At 32.5% G+C, this 22,610-nt stretch overlaps 1 protein-coding gene across 1 annotated transcript in view; it reads right to left on the reverse strand.

Moving 5' to 3' along the window:
* Positions 1 to 3,652: 3,652 nt before the first annotated feature.
* The window catches only part of slif (cationic amino acid transporter slimfast), a 63,231-nt gene continuing 44,273 nt past the window's right edge, over positions 3,653 to 22,610 (reverse strand). Inside the window, exons 3-12 of the mRNA XM_085944219.1 lie at positions 21,711 to 21,839; positions 16,335 to 16,490; positions 15,844 to 15,948; positions 13,915 to 14,201; positions 10,097 to 10,334; positions 8,874 to 8,976; positions 7,689 to 7,855; positions 6,995 to 7,143; positions 6,560 to 6,668; positions 3,653 to 5,220 (exon numbers count right to left, since the gene is read on the reverse strand). Coding sequence (XP_085800345.1) covers positions 5,051 to 5,220; positions 6,560 to 6,668; positions 6,995 to 7,143; positions 7,689 to 7,855; positions 8,874 to 8,976; positions 10,097 to 10,334; positions 13,915 to 14,201; positions 15,844 to 15,948; positions 16,335 to 16,490; positions 21,711 to 21,839 — 1,613 coding nt within the window. The 3' untranslated portion in view covers positions 3,653 to 5,050. The remainder of the gene's footprint in view (positions 5,221 to 6,559; positions 6,669 to 6,994; positions 7,144 to 7,688; positions 7,856 to 8,873; positions 8,977 to 10,096; positions 10,335 to 13,914; positions 14,202 to 15,843; positions 15,949 to 16,334; positions 16,491 to 21,710; positions 21,840 to 22,610) is intronic.

Here is a 22,610-nt window from a genome sequence, read left to right on the forward strand (position 1 = left end):
AATAAGAAAAGTTGCCGCCAATAACAAACGTCACTTGACGACAGCTAAATATATTTTTTCCCAGCCAGTCATACTAAAATGATTATACATTATACTTAATCATACTGTTGGTTTATAATATTTTCTTTGATCAGCCTGATAAATAAATTATTTGTACTTACCTATATTAGTTGTCAATTTAGTATGGATGTATATTTTTTTTTATTTAAATCAGAATATGTTGAAAAAACATTTTTATAGGTATTGAGATGGAACTTAGTTCTTTGTTTGAGATGAAGCAAATGGATTGAAGCAAAAAAAAGAGCCATTGGTTCACTGATTAAGTTACCTAACTACAAGTTATTGAAATGCATAGGTACATAACCCACCTAGTTAATATTCCATGCACAAACCAATCCAGCACAGTTTCTATGGTAGGTGATTTTATTGTCCCAATAAAATAATTGTCTCTTCATTATACTTCAACTTCTAAGTCATATTATCATCTTTAGGAGCTACAAAAGTTTTTCTCAGGACTCGCCACTCAAGACTTTGAAGAGGTTATTCAGGATGTTTTTGTTTAATAAATAGGTACCTACCCAATAATGGTGTTGGCACCTCAACATTCACGGATATAAAAAAAATAAAAATATTGTAGGTACCGTTTACTAATCGTCTAATATCTAAAAATGGTAGCTCAGAGTGAAATGTTATTAAAAAGTCACGAAATGAAGAAGTTGAGGAATGTATTTTCATGTGACTCATTCCCAGCAAATCTATAGCATCAAGATGTAAAAATACTGCAGCTGGGTACGACACCATCCAGTTTAGCAGGTAGATACAGAATCCGTTATATTTTATTGGGTACCTACCTATGTTATTGAGAAATTGTGTGTTTAAAAATATAAGAAGTTTTCCAGTCATTATCGTCAGAAAAAGGCAAGAAAATCGATTCACTCTGGAAGTGAAAACAATACATGGTCACACCCATCAACAGGTAAAATATTTAAACCAAATTGATGAAATAATGTTTACCGAAAAAAAAAATCACCAAATGACACATCATCTAATCGGTGGCGGGCCACAGAAAATTATTCATATTTTAAACAAAATTACACTTACGAATTTTGTGAAAATCTGCATTTCATTTTTAAATTCTTTCACTGCTGACTAGTTAATTACCACAACTCGGTCAGTGATAAAGACGGCGTGTAGTAATTAGCATGGTACTTAAATGTGGTAATTAACTGGTCAGCAGTGAAAGTATATGTTTCTAATGGCCACGTGCCAGGCGTGTTAGCACGGAATGTGTTAAATGCTTTAATTTTTCTTCAACTCATCAATATACTTAACAATTAATAAAATGTCATGTAAATCAATGCTAATAAAGTCAGGCAATCAGAAAAATGGTAAAGGGGATACATTTCGAAAAATTATCCCTAATAATTTATTATTAATTTTTAAGACAGTGAGAGGGCGGGCTAACCAAATCTATCAGGTTTCACAGACTTCGTCACCCCTACTATTAGCTATACTACAGCTTCTCGTCACTTCAGCTGCGTACTACCGAACATTCTTTTTGTCTAGCAATGAACACCTGGCCAGCAGCTATAACTATGGGTGTTCACTTACAAGTTATTGCGACCTGTTGCAAGGGGTTTATGGAATGCGCGTAGCATAACAATCATAATTATCACAATTATTAGTTTCCATTTGTACCGTCCACGATTCATGAATACTATGGGTCCTCCACTGGCACAGGCCTTGCGTATCATTGGATGCCAAAAGGAGTGGGCCCATCTTGTTATAAAGGTTGTACGACAGCCAAATCATCTGGGTCACGATACTCAATCATTTTGTCCTGATGAAGAAATAGAAGATGTGATATTTAATTTACCTAAAAAAATTGTATTGTTTTCGTTCCAAAACCCTCCCCTGAATAAAGTATTTTGTTCAGCAATTCACTTCTTCAATTTAGTTAACTGTTTCTTGATGGGTATTTTATGAACAGCACTTTCATATGTGTCGCTGAGTTTCAAGGATTTGGCTATTTGCTTAATATTTAGCCTGGTAAAGGACTCCTGTACACAGAGTTCTTGTAAATCCGCCCCTGTCTTTAATACAACTAATAGATCGGTATGTATGGACAGTGACGTCCCTAGACAAAATGCCGCCTCTAGGCATAGCCAAAATTCTGCCCCCAGTATTTTTTTCCATACTTTCATGACTCCAATATCTAAAAAATGTGTTGTATGTATACATTACTAACAAAATAATACCACTAAAACATACAAAATTAAATTTAGATATAATATAATATAACACAAATCACCAGAGTCTGAGGTCCTTAAAAGATACACCTAACAACTGTTAAACCTTTTATGTCAATTAATACATTTTGTTGCTAACCACTGAGCTGATTTTTTTAGTGGAAAGATATTTTCGTTATTGCTAAGTTTAAATGCCTATGTCTATATATTATACCAAATGATTCTCGACGATTTGCCGCCCTTCAAGTGACTGCCGCCCCCAAGCGACGCTCAATCAGCCTACACCCACGGGACGGTACTGTGTATGGAATAAAAACAGATCCTCAGTTTCCATAAAAAAATGATTTAACGGACTGTTGCTACGTCATGGTAGCAGAGAGTTGGAAATCAATAGACGTGTCAACATTGAATAATAATGGAAGAACATTTTGAAAAGTAAATTCCAGATTCCAGTTCCTCTCGATTATCCAAATATTTCTCTGATCATTTTCGTCCCCATTTGATATGGAAAATCGAGGTTCTACTGTATGTACATAATATAGTTTGCAATATTATAATAATAAAAAAACACTTAATTGTATATTTGATAAAAAAAAGTATATTTTATAAAATATTGTACAATGCTTCAATACCTACCACAAACAAAAATAAAACAGGAGTAATAGAAATGTGTTATAATATTTAAATATTTATCGCAATAACAATTCTTAGATGTTTAAAATATTCTTTTTCTTAGTGTCAGGGCTTCTCAAACTGTTAAAATAGTAATTCACAGGTAGGTATGTAAATTAAATATTTGTGACATTATAATATACTTCTATTATTAATTGTCCTAGCTGCAGAGGATGTTTTGATTCAAACAAAAATCCAAGCACTGTTTGCCGATTTGCTTTTTTTATTGTCAACTTGATAATGACATTGTTATAGCCGGCCGGTACATTAAATTTATAAAAAATACTTAAATAATCAATAAAATAATAATAATTTATAATTATACAATATCTTAATACATAATTCAAAGAAGATATAATAATATCACAATCATTTTAACACAAACGGGTTTCCAACATTTACAATATCTATTTTATTTTATACCTACTGAATAATTGAATAATACTTATATATAAAATTCTAACATTAATGGCATTGATGTTAAGTAGCTACTCAAACAATCAGTACCTAGTGGATGTAACTGTTCGGGGGCCTTCCTTGCATAGGCATATGATATTGGACTCCCCCATAGAATGTTTTTATTTTATTTTAACAAAATTGTACTACCTACCTAAAAATAATGCTAAAACCTGTATTCAAAATGATAATTTTTTTATTATTATAATTTTTAAATGGACGCAATCAATATCTTGTGAAAAGTTACGCATAAATTTTTAATTCTCTAATTTTTTCCACAATACAATATATTATTTTGGGTTCCGAACCCTTAAGTATCATTAAATTTTATTTTTTGTAAGACATCTATCTTTCCGAAATTGTAATAAAGATTTTCGAAAACTATAATTTTAGAGCCATTAATAAATTACCATTTTTGACAATTCAATAAATTCATTCATTCTTGGCAACAAACGATGCCATAATATTTTAAAATCAGCATTTTTAAGCTTAGTTGTCAAGATTTTGGTTTTTTTGCTTAATATTTTTTTAATTCGGGTGACCGTACTGCATGGAGCCTCGCTCCTACACGCGCTCACTAAATCTGCCCCTGCATAAAATAACATAAATCAGGAGGTAATTTTCAAAATAAGTCAACTCCAAAAAAAATTTTTTTTACTGGCAATGCCTAAATCACTCCTTGAGAGGGCTCGGCATTATGCTATTCAATATCAAATCGTTTAAAAAAAAAAACTACTAAATATGGGACTAATTGTCGATACTGGACATATCCAAGCAGGTTTATTTTTCAAACAGCATCAAATCCGTTTCGACCATTCACGTCAATGCAAAGGCAGACGCCATCTTGCTGAATGTCATCCATCTTGAAGGTGATCAGAGAAATGATGTGTTTGTTTTGTTGCTTAGTCAACACAAATATTTTAGGAAGGAGAAAATTTCTCATGTTGTCAAAAAGTGGATTTGATCAAATAATTCGAAAACTACCTCCCGAAATATTGCACATGAATTATTTCATCTTCTCTTTCAAAGGATCATATGAATATTAGTTGACGTTTCCTTTTTTGTTTACGCTCCATCCCTATAGAAGAAAGTTTTTATCAAGACTTTTTCTATTAACATAGGTTTAACACGCACACAGATTTTGACATTGCATATGGCGATCGGGACGGTCCATTGCTCGGCCTATTGATATGCTACCAATGAGGTATCAGCCCATTGGTATGGAGCAGTTGGCAGCGAGGTTATGTGTTGCTAAGGTGCAGGTAAGTTAAAACTGAAAGTAGGATCTGTACGATCGTTGTCCGTATGGATGTCACCTTGATTAACACAGTGAAAGAATTTAAAACTTCTATGATGCCTAGATACCTTATTACCCGAAAGTAGATAAATAGATCGATGAAACTTAAATTAATCAATGCTAATCATTGTTTAAAGTTGATTTAAAAATCATTTTGTTGAATAAAATACATAGCTAATTTCATATATATGTTTTCAGTTATTGTCATTTTTATAATTATTTATGAATATAAAATCACTCTTCGCTTGTATTTACATATATACACACTCACAAATTGTATTAAAAATTAAATTATTACAATTCTTTACAGCCTTTTCATAATAAAATTTTAAATGAAAAATCTTCCTATATACCCAATGGTTATTATTTTCCTTTATCAAAATTTTGTGAAAACATTCTGTTCACCAGTTTCCGCCCTTTTCTCTACAGCGACTGAATACTCCGGGGGCTTGGAAGCATCGTTGTTTACAATTTCTCCGTCATTCTTCTTGTTGATTAACCTTTCTGAACTATTTCTTATTCCATAGCCAAAGTATATAATGTATCCTGAAAATTAGAAAAACTCCATTCAGTCATTGTACATGTACATTATATAAAATTACTATAGAATCTTTAACGACCGCCATTTCAAAATAATCACAAAAAACCGTCAAGCACTTTAACCAGATAAACAAGCGCGTTTACATGCTCTACAATTCCATGCGCTCAAGGCTGACCATATAAAATGAGTGTGTAAACACGCTGTACTTTACACTCATTATACTAACCCTGATTGATTGTTTTAAATAATTTAATGTATGTATACGCACTGCCATCTCTTGGAATCATGGTGAAAACTTGAGCGAAATACAAGTCTTTATAATATATTTCCAAAAAAGTTATTTTGTTTATAAGGTTTTATGTTTTCATAGAAATTCACCGGTGTACACCCTTACTATAAAGTAAACACGATAATGAATTTGACAAAATCGACGATTGGTGCTGTGAATAAGCAATGCAGGAAATTTCATCATTATCGAGTTTACGTTATATTATGTTTAATGGACGTAGCTAATATTTTCGATTGATTTCATTACAACTGATAATTTTATATTTACTAAATGATGTTATCTTATATCACCAATTATGTACTGATACCAAATACCAAATATCGCATTAAATGTCTAAATCCTCCATCAAAAATCCTGCAATCGACAGAGTTGGGAAGAAAAGAACTCGGGCATAATAATATTCGTAACTGTAAATGAGTCGATAGAGGAATGCTTGACTGGGATGCACAGCGAAACAAACCAGTGAAAAAAATACTGTTACGTCTTGTTTCTGGGTGGATGAAGGACAGAGGGTGGATACTAGCTAGTCGGGAACTATCCCTCGAGCCTTATCCGTCGCGTCTGAATCTAACTCGCTACCTTTTCGCGCCAAAGTGTACGTGAACGTGAAATATTGATAATAATTTAAATGTTACCCCAACCAATTTACAAGTCAGAAAAGCAAAATAAACTGAATATTTAATTTCCCCGAATCCGTGGTTTTAATAATTAGTGTAAATAAACCCCCCGACATAAACTCTTTCATATCAGTAGGTACTTACTGATATTAATGCATTAAATGAAACTTGGAAGGTATATAATTGAATTGTCTATTATACACAATATAATTAGTTATTGAATTTAATTTTAATTAATAAAGTTGAATTATGTAATTTTTTAATTGTTTTCAATATCAGTATATTACTGTGTACGATTATTTCCTGTTTCTTACTTTTACCTCACACACTTTCGATTCACCCACTAAAGCTGAAGATTGCCAAATATAATTCATTGCTGAATGTAGCCAATAACTCAAGATATTATACTGTATCGATTTAATAAAAATATATACTAACCGATAATAAGCCATACTACAAAACGTATCCATGTTTGTATATCCAATTGAACCATTAGGTATAAATTCATGAAAATGCTAATGCAGGGAATCAGAGGCACCATTGGGACCTAAAAATAATGATAAACAAATGAAACAACATTATAAAAGTAACAATAATTTACAGTATTACCCAAAGATGTCGCCTTATGTGGTGTTACATACCAAATTGACTGAAGCAAATCCCATACTTCATTATAAGTGCCATATTCTAGCCAACAACACTTTCCAAATATATTATTTAGTTAATAAAAAAATTAATAGATGTGGGGTCTTTTATTTTGTGTCACTTTTATAGTTAATGATTTATTTCTACTGAAGGAAGTTCCCTTTGACATCTTTGGTATTAGCTATTATGACAAATATAGTATAATTAACTGTTATATTAATATTTCACCTTGAATGAGAGGATGACATTTTGCATAGGTTGTCTTATAATGATTAACCAGATTATGAACATCAGAGCTCCTAGAACACATATTCCAATCAGCCACACATCTCCGTCTCCCCAAACCAAGAATGCACTGAATCCAAGCGTAACTAAAACTGGAAAACAAATAAAATTCAATATTAAATGGCAACGCAACAATGCTAATATCCAGTATTATTGATTACAATTTATTGTTAACAATCAATAAAAATAAATAAATTATTATTAAACAGTTAAATATGGGTACAATATCTTTATCAGATAATTAAATATTGTCTTGTAGATGATGATTATTTCACTATCTGACACACGCTTTTTATTTGGCATTACCACAGAAAAGAGCAATGTCCATGGCTTCTTACAGAACACCAATCTACATATATTATGAAGGGTACACGGTAAAAACTGGTTCATTGCATTTTTTCATTTTTGAGATTTACATGCCAATTTGTTCAACAGAGGAAGTGCTCAAGAATGGTATCAATAAAACTATAAAAATCAATTTCAAGTGCCTAGATCAAACTTATTTAAAAATTCAAATCGAATCAGCCTATTTTTTCATTCTATATTTCACACGGACAAAGTCGTAGACGATTGCCAGTTCTTCATAAATTCGATACATACCTACTGAGTTTATAAAGTAATTGATATATATACTTACAGAACACAAAGACGGCAACGTTTGTTATGGAAGATGAAAGACTAGTCGGTTCCTTAATTCCATTTAAATTGAAACTTTGTTTTAATACGCTTCCCAGTGAGTTATCCCTTTGATAATTCACATTGTTGCCTTGCTCCAAGTATTTGTCGGTTTCACACTGCTGATATCTGCAACAGCACAACAATAATAAAATAGCCTGTCACCGCCACGAGCGAGACGACTCGCCATAATTTGTATATACCGTCAAGCCACAAGCGAGTTAACTCGCGATTTCATTGTTAATATCAGCAGGGCTATTCTAATATACCAAAATCAATAAAAATAGTGATAAATATGATATTACAGTAGAAGCTAGATATAACGGACTAATGCGGGTGAGGGGTGTCTGTTAAAGGCGAAAGTCTGTTATATAAAAACACAAAGTCCTGTTTATTCGTCTTTGAATGATTTATACAGACACCCATTGTGGAGTGACGTTACTATTCAATGTGCTTTCGGTAATCGTCGAGTTACATAACAAGCCCTGCAGGCCTATGTTATAACTGCTGATATGAAGTCGCCCGATGACATGACATAATTGTGACGTAAGCCAATACACGCTCGAGGCAAGCCGCCCAACGCACACTGCTCACCATAGATATTATTATGCTGAAACACCTATTTGTGTATGGGGACAATGGATAACGCCAGTATTTTAGTAGCGTTATTTTCTCGAATGCTATTATCACTCCGGTAGTACTTCACAATGATGTCATATGACGTCATGTCGACCGGGCGACTTCAACTCGCAAGTTCTAACATAAGGCCCCTGGCGACTTTTCTACTTGGTATATATAATTATTTTATTTTCTGATCACAATTAACTGTCAGTACCTACCCCAATTTTCCAAAGGAATGTCATGCAATATAAACATATCCAAAGAAGTGTTTGAAAAAATTTCCAGAGCGGTTTTTGCGACTCAATAGTCTGATAGCAATTTAAAAATAATATAACATAATATAAATTTTATTGTAATTCAAATAATCAAAACAATTAAAATAATATTTATTTTCGAATTTTTGCCACCCCCTGAATTCTACTGCTCGGCGCGTCCCTGCATAGACAATTTTATTGCCTAGGTTGCCTACCTTATCAGTATGACTATGGGTGTGTAGCTAATTATATTTTTGCGTTTCATATCTTACCTTAAAACTAAAACACTAATGGCGACAATCGTGTATGCCATCAAAGTTCCAATGGACATCATATCGATCAGTTGATTGAGATTGAAGAGCGTAGCCATTATACCTGTTAAAAAGGTAATTCAAACATTAGTCAAACAGTATGTTGTTATACATCCACCAGGATAAGTTATCTGCTGAGTGAGGACGCCACATGCTAACATTTGACATAATCGCACCTTTACTAGAATAGTGTCACTAAACAAAAATCATTGCTGTTCAGAAAAAGCAATCAAAGTTTTCAAGTTTTTGCTTGATTAAAAAGGTATAAAAATGCGAATCATTCAATACTTTTTATACTGTGGTGAGTTTAGTTCTTAATTCGAACACCGGACGATTTATGATGGTACATCTGTACCTATCTAATTAATGATGTTACAATTTTTGTTATTTTTTTCAAATTATCTAATTCAATTTTATGTGTAGGTACATAGGTATCTATGTTATTTTGTAAATGTAAAATGCATTATTTGAAGATATCTACATAACAGTGGCAAAGGGTGGAGGTAGGGTGTTAAGATCCGAAATAAATAGTGCACACTAAATGTTGTCAGTCAAACGTATTAGTTTTCATTGAACTAAGGCTACAATGTGTATTGTGTATAATAATATAGTGTTTATTAATTTTTTTAATTCAATTAAACCCTGCATAATCCAAGCTATAGTAGATAATAGATAAAAAAATATTCGTTTATCTATAAAATATCTAAAATTATGCCATTGAACTATACATTGTTTTTTTTTGATATTTTATAGATAGAAGAATATTTTTTATCGATTATGGTTTGGCTTAGGCAGGGCTTAATGAATTAGAAAAAAACTAATAAACACTATCTATATCTGTAGTGTATATTCTTAAATCAACGGAAACAAATAAATATGACTGATAAAGTTTGCACTATCTATGTCACTATTATGGTTTGGTTTAGGCATGGTTTAATTTAAACCTAAATTAGTAGTATTTTAAAACTAACTAGCACTATCTGCAAATTTTATTCTTAGTTCAATGAAAACAAATAAGTTTTCCTGACAAAGTTTAGTATGCATTATTTATGTCGAATCTTAACAGCCTACCTCCACCCTTCGCCACTGCTACATAATAATGTATTATATTTTAAAGTATTGAACTCTGATTAAATGTATAGATTTGACAAATGGCTGCATAGGTCTTACAAACATAGGTCTACCTGAAAGTATTCCAGAGACAATGGTAGCCAGGATTGGAGTCAAGGTCTTTTTGTTAATTTTCGACAGGCACCTAAACAGTACGCCGTCACTTCCCATGGCATACAGGACCCTGGGTAGTGGAAACATAGCTCCCAAGAGGCTGGTGCAGAGAGCGAAGATGGCTCCGATGGTGACAACCCATTTTATTATTGGCATGCCAGTTTCTTGGAAGACGTGGGGAAATGGTGCATCAGCATCCTACGAAAGAAATTATCATTATATATTAAGTAAAATTGTTCTGTTAAAAGAGTTCTGCAAAAGTAAGTGACAATCAGCGGTGACTTATTCTTGTGAATGCCTCTTTGCCGCATTTTATCAACGTAGGTTTTTGTGACTTGTTGAAAATCTTGGCTTGCGGTGATGAGGTAGTACGGTATGTGGTGTTATAGTATTCAGTAAAATTATTTACCAATTGAGTCCGTAATAAATTGCAATCTAATATTGTTACGAATTGCTATATCGATTCTTTCTGGGGATGCGGAGTCTCTACAGCATCTATGAACCGCATGTCGCTGGTGGCAATGAAACACAGCGTCGAGATGACTGCAAATCGGTTTAAAGAGGCTTTCACCAAGTATTTGTTAAATAATCGTGAATTTAGCTGTCCCACGCGGGACAATCTATTTTTTTGCTTAAAAAGCTGGACGTCCCGCAAAAATCGGGAAGTCTGGCAACGCTGAAGACTTCATAAATAAATAAGGTGAGTAAATATTATAATGTACTATGATTTAGTTTCCCCATCTCTACCCGCCATGTATATGCAGCCGCGGTTTGTGCACGGCTGCCTTCCATGACGCTATAAACGTGTCAGAATGAAAAGATTTGAGTGCCACATTACTTTGTCCCGAAGCGATGTTGCACGGGACTGATATAGCAACCATGCACCTTAGTGCTTAAAGAAAGAGTTTTAAAAAAATATAATATACTACCAATTTAATATTTACTAGGAAATATGTCATAAACATGGCCCCCACAACCTGAAGCGGGCCCCCAGGCCAGAAACTTTGGTGCCCCCTCTACCTATCGCTAAGGTTAAAGGCAGTGTAATGCTTTTTACCTACATCCACTAGAATTATGGAGTTGTCGAGTAGGTAATCGAAACAATAAAAAAAGTTGTGATGTTATTTCACGTATTTGGTCGACCCACCACGCCGGGCCCCCAGGCTAGAGCCCTGTCAGCCCCCTCCCCCTTCTTTGTGGGGGCCATGATCATAATAATTATTCTTTGATGATAAAAAGGTTACTGCACTTCAATGTTGCAAAAATAAAAATAATCTCGGTGGACTATTAAATAAACATTACGTAATACTATTTTTTTCACAACTATGTCTGTGTGGTTAGCTTTGAAATCAAATAGGTACCTATATACATTCTAGTAATTACATAATTATTTTGCCTGTCAGCTGACGGCGGTGAATGAAGTAGGTACTTATGTTAGATTTTTTTAAAAGAACGGGGCAAATAATAGTGAGGTATTAAGAATATAAATAAAGGTGTTTAAAATATTGTATATATACTACAATTGTGAGATAAAAAGATCGAGATACCTCTTAGCGTTGGTTTTTTTTAGCTCATTGTCTATTTCAATTATAGGTATACACAGGGTCGGGTTAAAGCATGATTGGACCCTGAGACAAATCATATTGGAATCAAATAATGGAAGGTACTCTTAAAGATGGTCTACTTATTAAGTTAGCTACAAGTGACTCAACTACATTGCAGGTTCTAGAAGAACTTCACACTACTGTTATGATATTAATTATTTGCTAGTTTTCAAGGCGTATATAAAGACAATACTTCGATATTATTATTTAGTTGAAAAATCGTATATAATTTGTGTAAAATTATTTATAATCACTTGTAGTAATTAAATCGAAATGGAAAGTGAGCGATCTTAATATGTATAGAGTTTACCAACTTAACCAAGCAAATGTCATACTCATTAACAGAAATAACGTTTAAAAGTCCTTATATTTATAAATAATCTAAATTCTTTGGATACACCCATTGTGTTTTGTTCGAAAAATCAATCATTATTACTAATTTATAGTAGGTATTATCTATTATTTTTAACGTAAATTGATAATGATTTTTAAATTGTGATTATGTGGAAAATAACCGTACGCCTTGATAATTAGTTAAAGGTAGCCTGCGAAAAAAACTCAGGCGTGTCGAATGTTTAGAAAAGTGCGTAGAATTGGACTACCATCTTCTAGAATAGAAGTTCACAATTTTTGATCTTTCGATATCGTCTTTAAATAAATTATAAAATTCACTCAGCCATTATCCATTTATTATAACTGTGACAAAAGCTTTGCGGAGGCGGTTACTTCCTTAGCCTTAGAGCTTTTTCATGAATTTTCAAAATTATTATTTTTATTTTATTTTATTCTCGGAGGTCTTGGACTATATCTCTTATGGTAAATCCGGTCCTGTATAAAATGATGCGATAGTGAATTAACAATATCTCTGCTACTCATCAGTGGTAAAGACTCATTATTACCACTACGCACTAATATATATATATATGTTTACTACGAAAAGTATTTTTAATTACAAATAAGTATTCAAAATAATATGCAGCTACTAAAAATAACGTAAATTAACCAATAATTATTGTATAAATCAAAATAAAAATAAAACATAATGGGTCAGAATGAAAATGCTGTTAGAGAAGTATTTATGGACCTTTAGGAAAACGCCACCAAACTAGGACTTACTGTTAATTTGGGCATTGACTATTGCCATTTAATATTTATATTATGTAGGTACCATACATTTAGACTAATTAATCTAGAATTTATTCAAAGTAACTAAAAACTAATAAATCGCACTTATAAACAGTTTGAACAGGGGTTGACGAAATATCACATAGTACCGCAATGTCGCCAGAGGTAAGAAACTCTGGGCTAAATCATATCTGGGGCCCAAAAAAATATTAAAACATACCTCATTCAAATAAACAAAATGTTCTACTACTCTTCCCGCTGTTTGTATGAATTAATATAAAACTTCAGAAACAATTGACATAAGAGGAAGTGAACATGATCAATGTTGACCAGTAGTGCTTGTGCTTTTCGTGGCAATATGGAAAAAATTGTAATTTATTTTTAAGCCCAGCCTCTCTACCAATGTAGTGCCACTGATCAATAGAACATTTTTGGCCTTACAGTAAATCACAGTAGCTATTTCAACCGGATTTAGGACGATGCTGTGCAATGTTGTAATATAAAAGAACACCATCGACATGTTGAGTATCTGTAACAACTATAAATCTTGTTTTCCATTAATCTGTAACGGCGCTTCATCCATTAACCGGCGTTCAGTCAACGATGCCGAATGATTCTATTCTCCATTTACTGAAATTTTAGTCCGAACATATATATATATATATATATATATATATACAGTATAACCCCTATTTTACGTTTTTTAAGGGACTGAAGAAAAAAAACCTAATTGGAGGGAAAATGTAAAAGGGGGGTATTGAAAAAAGAACATTTAAATTTTATGTTTCTAAAAAAATAATGTTTTATTAAAAAACAACATTCAAATAAAAAAATTATTGAAAAATCGTTCGAATGTCACGACCCAATCATTGTCAAGTGCGCGTAACTCGCATATTTCGAATATTTCCGACGTAAATCGCGGGAAAGAAAAACGTAAATGCGGGTATTAAATGTACTGAAATACATCGGGACTGAAAAAAATACACGCAATTGCCGGGAAAACGTGAATTCCGGGCACGTAAAAACGAGTTTATACTGTATTTTGTTACCTGTAGGTAATATGGCCACATCAGCGTGAGGATTGTTGAGATGCTGAAGTACGAGATGAATACAATGATCAGGGATATGACGATCGATAACGGGATGTTCTTCTGGGGATTGATGGCTTCCTCCCCTGTGGTGGCGACGCAGTCGAATCCCACGAATCCGAAGAAGCATTTGGCTGCGCCAGCCATTATTCCTGCTACTCCGAACGGCATGAACCCACCGACTCCCGCATCTTTGCGATACTCTTCCTTGATATCGTCCACATCAATTTGCCAGTTTGCGACGTCAGCTGTAAATACGGAAGAATACATTTTATATTTAAATTTTCACTTGTCGATCAGTTTCCACGCTTTTTGGAGCATAGTAGAAAAATCCTGCTTATAGAAATAGCCTTGATACTGTACGATACTCATCACGAGACAGCGTACCTGCATCATATTTTGTATTTTTGACAGTGCTCGCAGGGTTTTTGAAAACCTCGAAAGGGTAATTGTTTTGGGAAGTATGGCTGATCAAAATAGCAGGGGGCGAACAGCGATATGGTTTAATTGATCAAGTTAAGCAATTCATTAAAAAAAAAAAGATAGCATCCACCAAAAAACTCGTAGTGGTAGAAATTAGCTGTAAAAATCTGTTCCAGAATTCCAGAATAATCACAGTTTATAATCGCGAAGGTAACGACGAGAAGACAGAATATAAGACTACTTATAAGTCCTCCAGACTTTCTGACTTCGTTTGGCGTTTGGGACAATTCGGTAGGCGTGTCGAGTGGCATAGCTTTCTCGAATGATCTAAGTCCATCCATAAAGCCGTCAGTCGGAATTAAACGCGTGGTTTCTTATTTTTTGATTTTTGATATATGGTCAACAAAGGTTATTTTATTATTGGTATGCGATTAAAGAGTGCAGGTGACATGTAATTTAAAAAAAATATGGTTACTTAAACCCTGGCGGTTAAAGTTATTAAACATGAAGCATGCTTTGCCTACTGATTCTCTGAATACTGGGTGTCCAAATTCAAAATAAATTTTATTTGTCAAAGTAACCAAATCCAAAGGATTCAAAAAATTTTCCTTTTCTGAAAATTATGTAATTACAATAATGAAACTAAAGAAGTAATAATAACAGACGAACAATACGTCGCACATAATGTAGGCTACTCATGAGGCCACTGAACGTAAAATTAAAATAATCGGCGCGCGTAAGTAATCGGCGCGGGCCGCGTAACGCTTTTGCGTCGGAGATCATGAGTAAAACATGTCCCATGTTAAAATGTGTTAGGAACAGTTTTTACATATATTATAAGTACATGAGAAATGATTCAAACATATAACGACTCTATATACATAGAATTAACCATTTTATTCCCAACATTTGAGAATATCACAATGAACAATTATTTCAATTTCAAGTTAGTGTGATCTTTCCTGCTTCGAATACTAAAAACATTAATTATATACATAAATAAATATCATTTTTTTCTGTGGTATAGAAATTAAGGATCATTTGAAAATGAGACCTGTATACTGTATATATGTACAATAATAATTATTGTCAATTGAAATACTTACATTAATCTTACTTCGGAAAAAAAGAATGATTACATTTTTCAATATCTAAATTTAGACATACATCATGTCAAAATGAAAATAATTCTAACAGCCAAGTCAAACAAAAGAAATTAAGATCGAATCTAAAATATACAAACTTTATCTGTCGTGAAAATCCAAAAATGGAATGTGCAGGAAATTTTGAACAAACAAACTTTCTATTTTTTATATAGACGTCAGTTTATGCTAAATTGGGAAATAAATCAAACAAATTTTGACTTAGGTATATTAACATAGATTGGTTACTAGATACTGCAATAAAATTGCATTCATTCAATTCTCAGCGCCTCAAATTAACCGAGTTTGAATTAATTATAATTACCTTTAGTGGCTCCCGAGACAACCACAACAATCACCGTTGCCAAATTCAATGCAGTAAATACATTATTTAATCTTGTTGATTCCTTTACCCCAATAGCCAGCAGAGCTATAAAATAAAACACAATACATAATTAATAATTGCGTGGGATTAAAATGGAGTATAACTTCTGTAACAATATTACATTACAATGGTAAGGATCGTCGCTTATGAGATAAAGCCACAGTAAATTAATGTTTCACCACAGCTACAACGTCACCGAAAACAAAATTAGCTGGGTCTGTGGGTCTAGCAGCAAGAGAGTGCTGTTAAAATATAGCATTTATTGCAACAATTACGAACATCATTGTAATTTTATTACTGTTACAATAAGTGCTAATACTTTGATACAAACCTACCCTAATTTTGATAATATTTATCACTTTAGCGGTCGATAAGTATAGAATAGACCCACTGGAACAGATAAGACAAAAAATAATCGAAAGTTGCCTTACCCGAAATGATGAAGACCAACAAGCAAGCGAAGAAATCTGGATACCGTGCCAGGAAGCTCACATCGATGGGCATGTATTTTGTGAAGAAATTCTTCATCGCGTCCCCTGCCAAAGCATCAATGTAGTTACTCATACCCTTGGCCACACTTGATGTTCCTGAAAAATAAATGTACCGACCCATTTATATTATATACCAGTACCAGCGGTGGCCAACTTGTTTGTTGTTGTGATCGTAATAAATTAGTCGCGATCTACCTATCGAATTCACTAAATCTAGCACACGAATTCAGTGGATATAGGTTCAAGTCCCGTCGGGCGTCATATTTTTTCAAAAATATTTTCTCTTGTAGGCTTATATCTGAGGTGTTTTCAATATATGTTTATAGAATGTTACTTTCTCAAATCGATCGATTGTTAGTCATAAATAAAACTATTTTCCAATGACTTATACCCGGAAAATTTTGATTGATAATTTTTCCTGATTGTTGACATCATAAGATTGTAGAATTATTATGACATATATGCCGTTTCCTGAAATAACACCACGAAATGGTTTTCCTCATATTACAATAAATTATGTAATTGTATTACAATGAAACTAGAATGAGTTATAGCTTCCTACTGAATTCTTCCTCTTTAAATGGGTTCTTTAGGTAATAAGTAACTAATAAGGTATAGGTAATATAAGCTTATAGCGCCTGTACACGTGCATGAATTTACTGGCAGCAATAGTGAGTATTTTAAACTATCGTGACAATAACTGTTAACTCGTAAAAATGCTGACTGTCTCTCCAATTCATTCTTTAATAGTGAGTGAGACGCAATGCTGTAATTGTATGGTACCTTTTCGTACTATTTGACAGGTAGTGAAAATCGGTCAACCCGAAAATTCGCTCGTAGTTCGTTTTTTTGCCGGCAGGTTCGCCACTACCGTTCAACTGCGCAGGTGCAGATCGAAAAAATCCTACTGTCGCATGAAAATTTAGAAGCTTCTAAACTTTTTTGATTCACGCACTCAATCTTGCCAACTGCAGGATAATACATGTATACCCATACATTTTCTTGTTATGGCAGCGATAATACTTTCTGTCAACAGTAAATCCATGCACGTGTAAAAGGGGTATTGAGATAACGGCGTCAAGTTATTACAATAAAAATAAATAAAAGTTAAACACTGAAACATATTGGTCATACATTAATCATTACATAAAAAATGTATTGTGCAGGTATAAAAAATGTTAAGCAGTTACACCAACCACAAAACATTATTTATTCAGCGTAAAAAATAAATTATTTAAAAATTACAATATTATTTTTTAATTCCAAGTATTCTCGGTGTTTGACAAAAAATTATGTCGTATATATTATGAATATGATGTAACGATTAAAGAAAAGAGAATGATAATAATATGATATATTGAACAATTATACAATACCCAATATATCTTGGACCAGATTTATGCAAAGGGGCCTAACAAAATAAGCAATTTTGTTAAGTTAAATTATATTGAAACGTACTTAACTATAAAAAAACGTTATTTTTTTAATAGTATATTTTGATGTTTTATCGAGTCGGTTATAGTTTCATCAATATGTATGTATTAATTAAAACTCTATTGTTAATGTGGAAAATAATGAACTTTCGCCATGGCAACAATTAGTTGAAGATACTGAAAAAAATGGAGTTTAAAACAGTAATTAGAATAATTAATTATTGGTCTGTCATTATTTTAGAAATTGCGTATACGTGTAATTTTTGACTTTTCAAAATCTTCTCTCAAATTGTACAAACTCATCCATTAATTACGAATATTATTTATTACCATTAATATTTAATTACGGGCCCCAGGGATCTTACTAATTTGGTAAACACTTACTGGCCTAACTCTAATGGTAAATCCAGCCCTGTGTATGTCTAAAGCGAGGGAGGCATGTGGGCCATGGACGAATTACTTTTTGAAGTATCAACATATTACGTATTTAATATGTAAAATGAAACAAGACAATTCATAGAATAATCTCATAATAGTTTGACAGATGCTTACATTGCAATACTAACATATCGTCATATCCAAGAATGTTGACAGGTGGAACTGCCACCGGGTGACTTATCTAGCTATAAATAATACGTAGGTATGTACATATTTTTACAACTTTCCATTGTTTTTCCAAATGTTTAAATTTTACAGCCGGTCTCTCTCAAACGTAATAAGAATGGTTGGTTTGAGGGTTCATTTCTAAGAGACAAAAGCGGTATCTACCCTATATTTTTATTTATGTATTATCATTTATCAGCTATAATTATTGTGTTAATTGTATTTTTTTGTACAATTTCATAATATATACAATTAATTTTGTTTGTTATTAATTTGTTTACTATGTCTGCTTACACCTGTATAAATGGTGACAGGACAATAACCCCCTAGACAAAAACCCCTACTTAACAATAGTCTCCGTGTAAATAACCTCATGTAAATTATCTCCCCGTATATAAAAGTTCTAGACAATTAATTCACCTCATTTGAATGTCGGTAGATTAGATTAAATATAATAAAAATGAATAAAAATACGTACATAAAATGAGATTTTTTGGATCAGAATTCCATAAAATTCTGCCACACGACGTTTCTGTGGCATTAGTGATATTTTGTATCTTCAAATATTTTTGTCTGACTGAGTATAATTTAAAAAAATAATATTAAACTAAATACATTTTCTGTTAAAGATTTCAATATTTTTAGTAACTATTTTGTCTTCCTATGTCGTTGTTTTTAATTTGTATCATGTATCAATTATTTATTGTGTCAATAATATTGTATTTTTTTTCAAAGTTTTTTTTATTTTATACGAAGGGTTAAAGTTCGGGGGGTTTTTTGATACAGGGGTTTATTGGCCGAGGGGGGGGTAATTGTCCTAAAACCACGTAAATCACATTAAATGAAGTTTGTTTTCCTTCTTGATGAGTTGTGGTCTGTTTTGTTATGGATGCAAAAACTAACGACATGTACAAAAGGAGGCAGGGCCGTGGCGTGGTCTATCATAACAGCCATTTTGTTTGTATATCTTATTGCATAATAGTTATTTATACTAATATAATATGACTTTATAAATGGAATGCGCGCATCATCAATGTATTGAACTATGTAGGCAATAAAGATTATAATTCGATTGCAGAAACATAACTTTCTTGACCTGTCAGCAAATATAATCGAATGTGTCAACGAGATGATTAAAATGATGCGACAACTTTCGTCAGAAATATATCTATATATATATATATATATAGAAAGTATCCAGAAAGTATTTAATGGGATGCGGGTATTCAATGCGAAAACGCCCCCCCCCCCCTTGTCTTGCCCTTCCTCATAACCCTTCAGCGTATTTGCTTCACCGTAATACACCATTACATAACGAACCAATTGAAATGACGTATGAAAAATTATGAATGACAATTATTATTGTTAATAAAATCGTTAATTTAAATACCAATTGATAAAAAATAAACAGATGCAATATAGTATTAATTTACTACAGCTCGGTGTCACGTTGCGACAGATTTCAATAAAGATACAATTAATTGCGCCGATTTCATATTATATTTATATTTATATTTATCGTTTATTTATATTTAAAATTAAATCCAATTATCTCAGTAAGTGGTGGAATATCGAAAGAAAATATGTATGAAACTTGCAAGTATAAATTTTACAAAAAACACAGTGTTTTTTGAAAAACAATAATCATAATTATACGGAATGGCTATTTAATAAAATTTGAGGCTTAAAACATTTTTTGGGGACAAAAGTTAATATTGTATACTATGCTGAAAAAATACGGTAATTCAACTATTTATCGGTCAAGCCGGGAAAATTGTAGGTGTCTGCGTAGAAAATTCTATAAACCTTATTTGACAAAACTAGTTTGACGACATCTATTATCTTTTCTCGCATTTGCACGCTTTATCTGCCTATAAATTTGAATATATCCGATCATCAAACTGATTATGTTGGCCGTAAATACGAGGCAGCTAAATATTAAGAACTGGGATCAAACTGGGCTGGATAAAAGGATCTAGCAGTGGCCTTTATCAGGCAGTAGATCGGCCTCTGTCGATGATTATGTATTAATATTTAATCCTAGACTAAAATTTCACCTGATCTTACCGTTGATAGATAATATTTGAACTAATACTAGTATTTTTTTCTTCATATCTTCTTTGTTTTTCATATCTTATCGTGTGTTATGTGGATGAATTTAGCCCACAATAGCTGTCAACATTCTAAAAATGATTAATTGATAGATAATCAACGTGTAAAGTTTTAAATTCTAATGGATTTAAGTTTTGTACTATTCCGTTTGAGTCGTTTTTTGAGACCCGGGTTTCGCCTTTCGGCATATTCAGGCACTATTTGTGGATTTGTTATATTTAAAAAATAATATTGGGTAAGTATAAAAAAGTAGATATCATGTAAGAATATTATTGAATATTAATTATTTAACTAATAACTTTTAAAGACTGATATCATAAGTTAACTCCATTTATTCCCAATACGTTACCATTGTTCCCAGAATAGACGATTTGACACCTCATGAGTGTAGAATTTTTATTGTTTATAATTAGTAATTACTAATGATCTATTATTACGTTTTGACAAGTTTATTATACGCTCATCGACTGTATTATTTTATTGATGAGGTAGGGGATTTTTTACAAACACTTCAACTATTCATAATTTGTTTCTTATATTATTTTTTTATTGGATTCTTGACTTAATAGTTTTTACCTACTTTCAGGGCTCGAAATGGACTGGAGCGCACCAGAGCGCCGTTCCGGTTCGTGAACTCGGTAAAATTATCGCTCCGTCTCTTGGAAAAAATAATTTGACGTTTGAGCTAGATAGGCTACACAACAAAAATCTAACACACTTATTTTTTATAAAGTACACGTAAAATTTGATACCTATGTAAATATCTTCAGAAAATTGTCGAACGCTCCGGTTAGTAAACTTTTCCATTTCGAGCGCTGCCTACTTTATTGTATTGATTTGTTATATAAGTTAGAGTTAATAAAGTTTATTGTCAGTGTGTGTTTGTCTTTTGGTGAGCGTATTCAGTGCTTGAAGATGCCGAAAGGCGAAACCCGGGTCACAAAAAACGACTCAAATGGAATAGTACAAAACTTAAATCCATTAGAATTTAAATTAAAAATCCATCAAGTACCTACCTTCGGTCGATAGTATTAATAGTGTTTTATTGTATAACTATATTAATGTGTTTTCTCACTATATTACAAAACCCTTTTTATACTAATGCGGTGGGGGGTCACAAGTTATCTGGCTAAAAAAGTTGCAAACCAGTATTAGTAACTAGACTCACCTATGACGTACTCCAGTACCAGATTCCATCCTATTGTAAATGCGATGAACTCTCCGACACTGACGTAGCTGTATATGTAGGCTGACCCTGCTTTTGGGACGCGGGATGCAAACTCTGCATAACACAATCCTTAAACAAAAACAACACAAACATCAATCAACCAATTCCTAAGTAGGTATTCTATACTAGGGATTGCAATACCGAAAAAATATCAATATCGGTTTTTCGGTACATCTTAAACTTTAATTTTCGCTAAACCATATAAAAACGGAAGTACTTAATATTAAATATAGCTATTAAAAACATTATTTTACTGCAAAAACCCACCTTTATTTATTATGTTGACATTTCAAAATATGTATTGATCATAATATTGTAAAACTGGTGATTTTTACAAATAATTTTAACATATTAATTATACTTCTTTGGCGTAACAAAACAAAATAAGCCGTTACCTGAGTCTATTAATATTACAGTGGATTAGGTTGATGAAAACGTACGCGATTCATCTGTATCTCATATAGCACATGATAATTGTAATTTAATCATTGTATTGTACCAAAACTCATCTTTGTCATACAGCGGTTACACAATCTTTACAATGAAAAATAAATAAACACTCCAATATAATGCATGCGCATGTACCCTTGAGACTGAAATGAATATATTCGTAATCATAATAATAAATTATGTGTTGCATCAGCGCGCGCAACTTCGTCACATGCCAAAAATACACTAATCTGTTTTCCCAAATGCGCCAAAAGAAGTATAACTTCAATAATTTTAACTGAAGCCCTCAAAAGCGGCTGCAAGGAAAGCTTACTAAAAAATTCAATGCTCGTAGTCATCAATAATTTTATTATAGAATAATTGATGATGTATCACGAATGTTTTCTATTT

Source organism: Rhyacophila brunnea, unplaced genomic scaffold, assembly GCF_057557595.1.
Source record: "Rhyacophila brunnea isolate RB1 unplaced genomic scaffold, BYU_Rbru_1.0 scaffold_17, whole genome shotgun sequence".
Taxonomy (NCBI): Eukaryota; Metazoa; Arthropoda; class Insecta; order Trichoptera; family Rhyacophilidae; genus Rhyacophila; species Rhyacophila brunnea.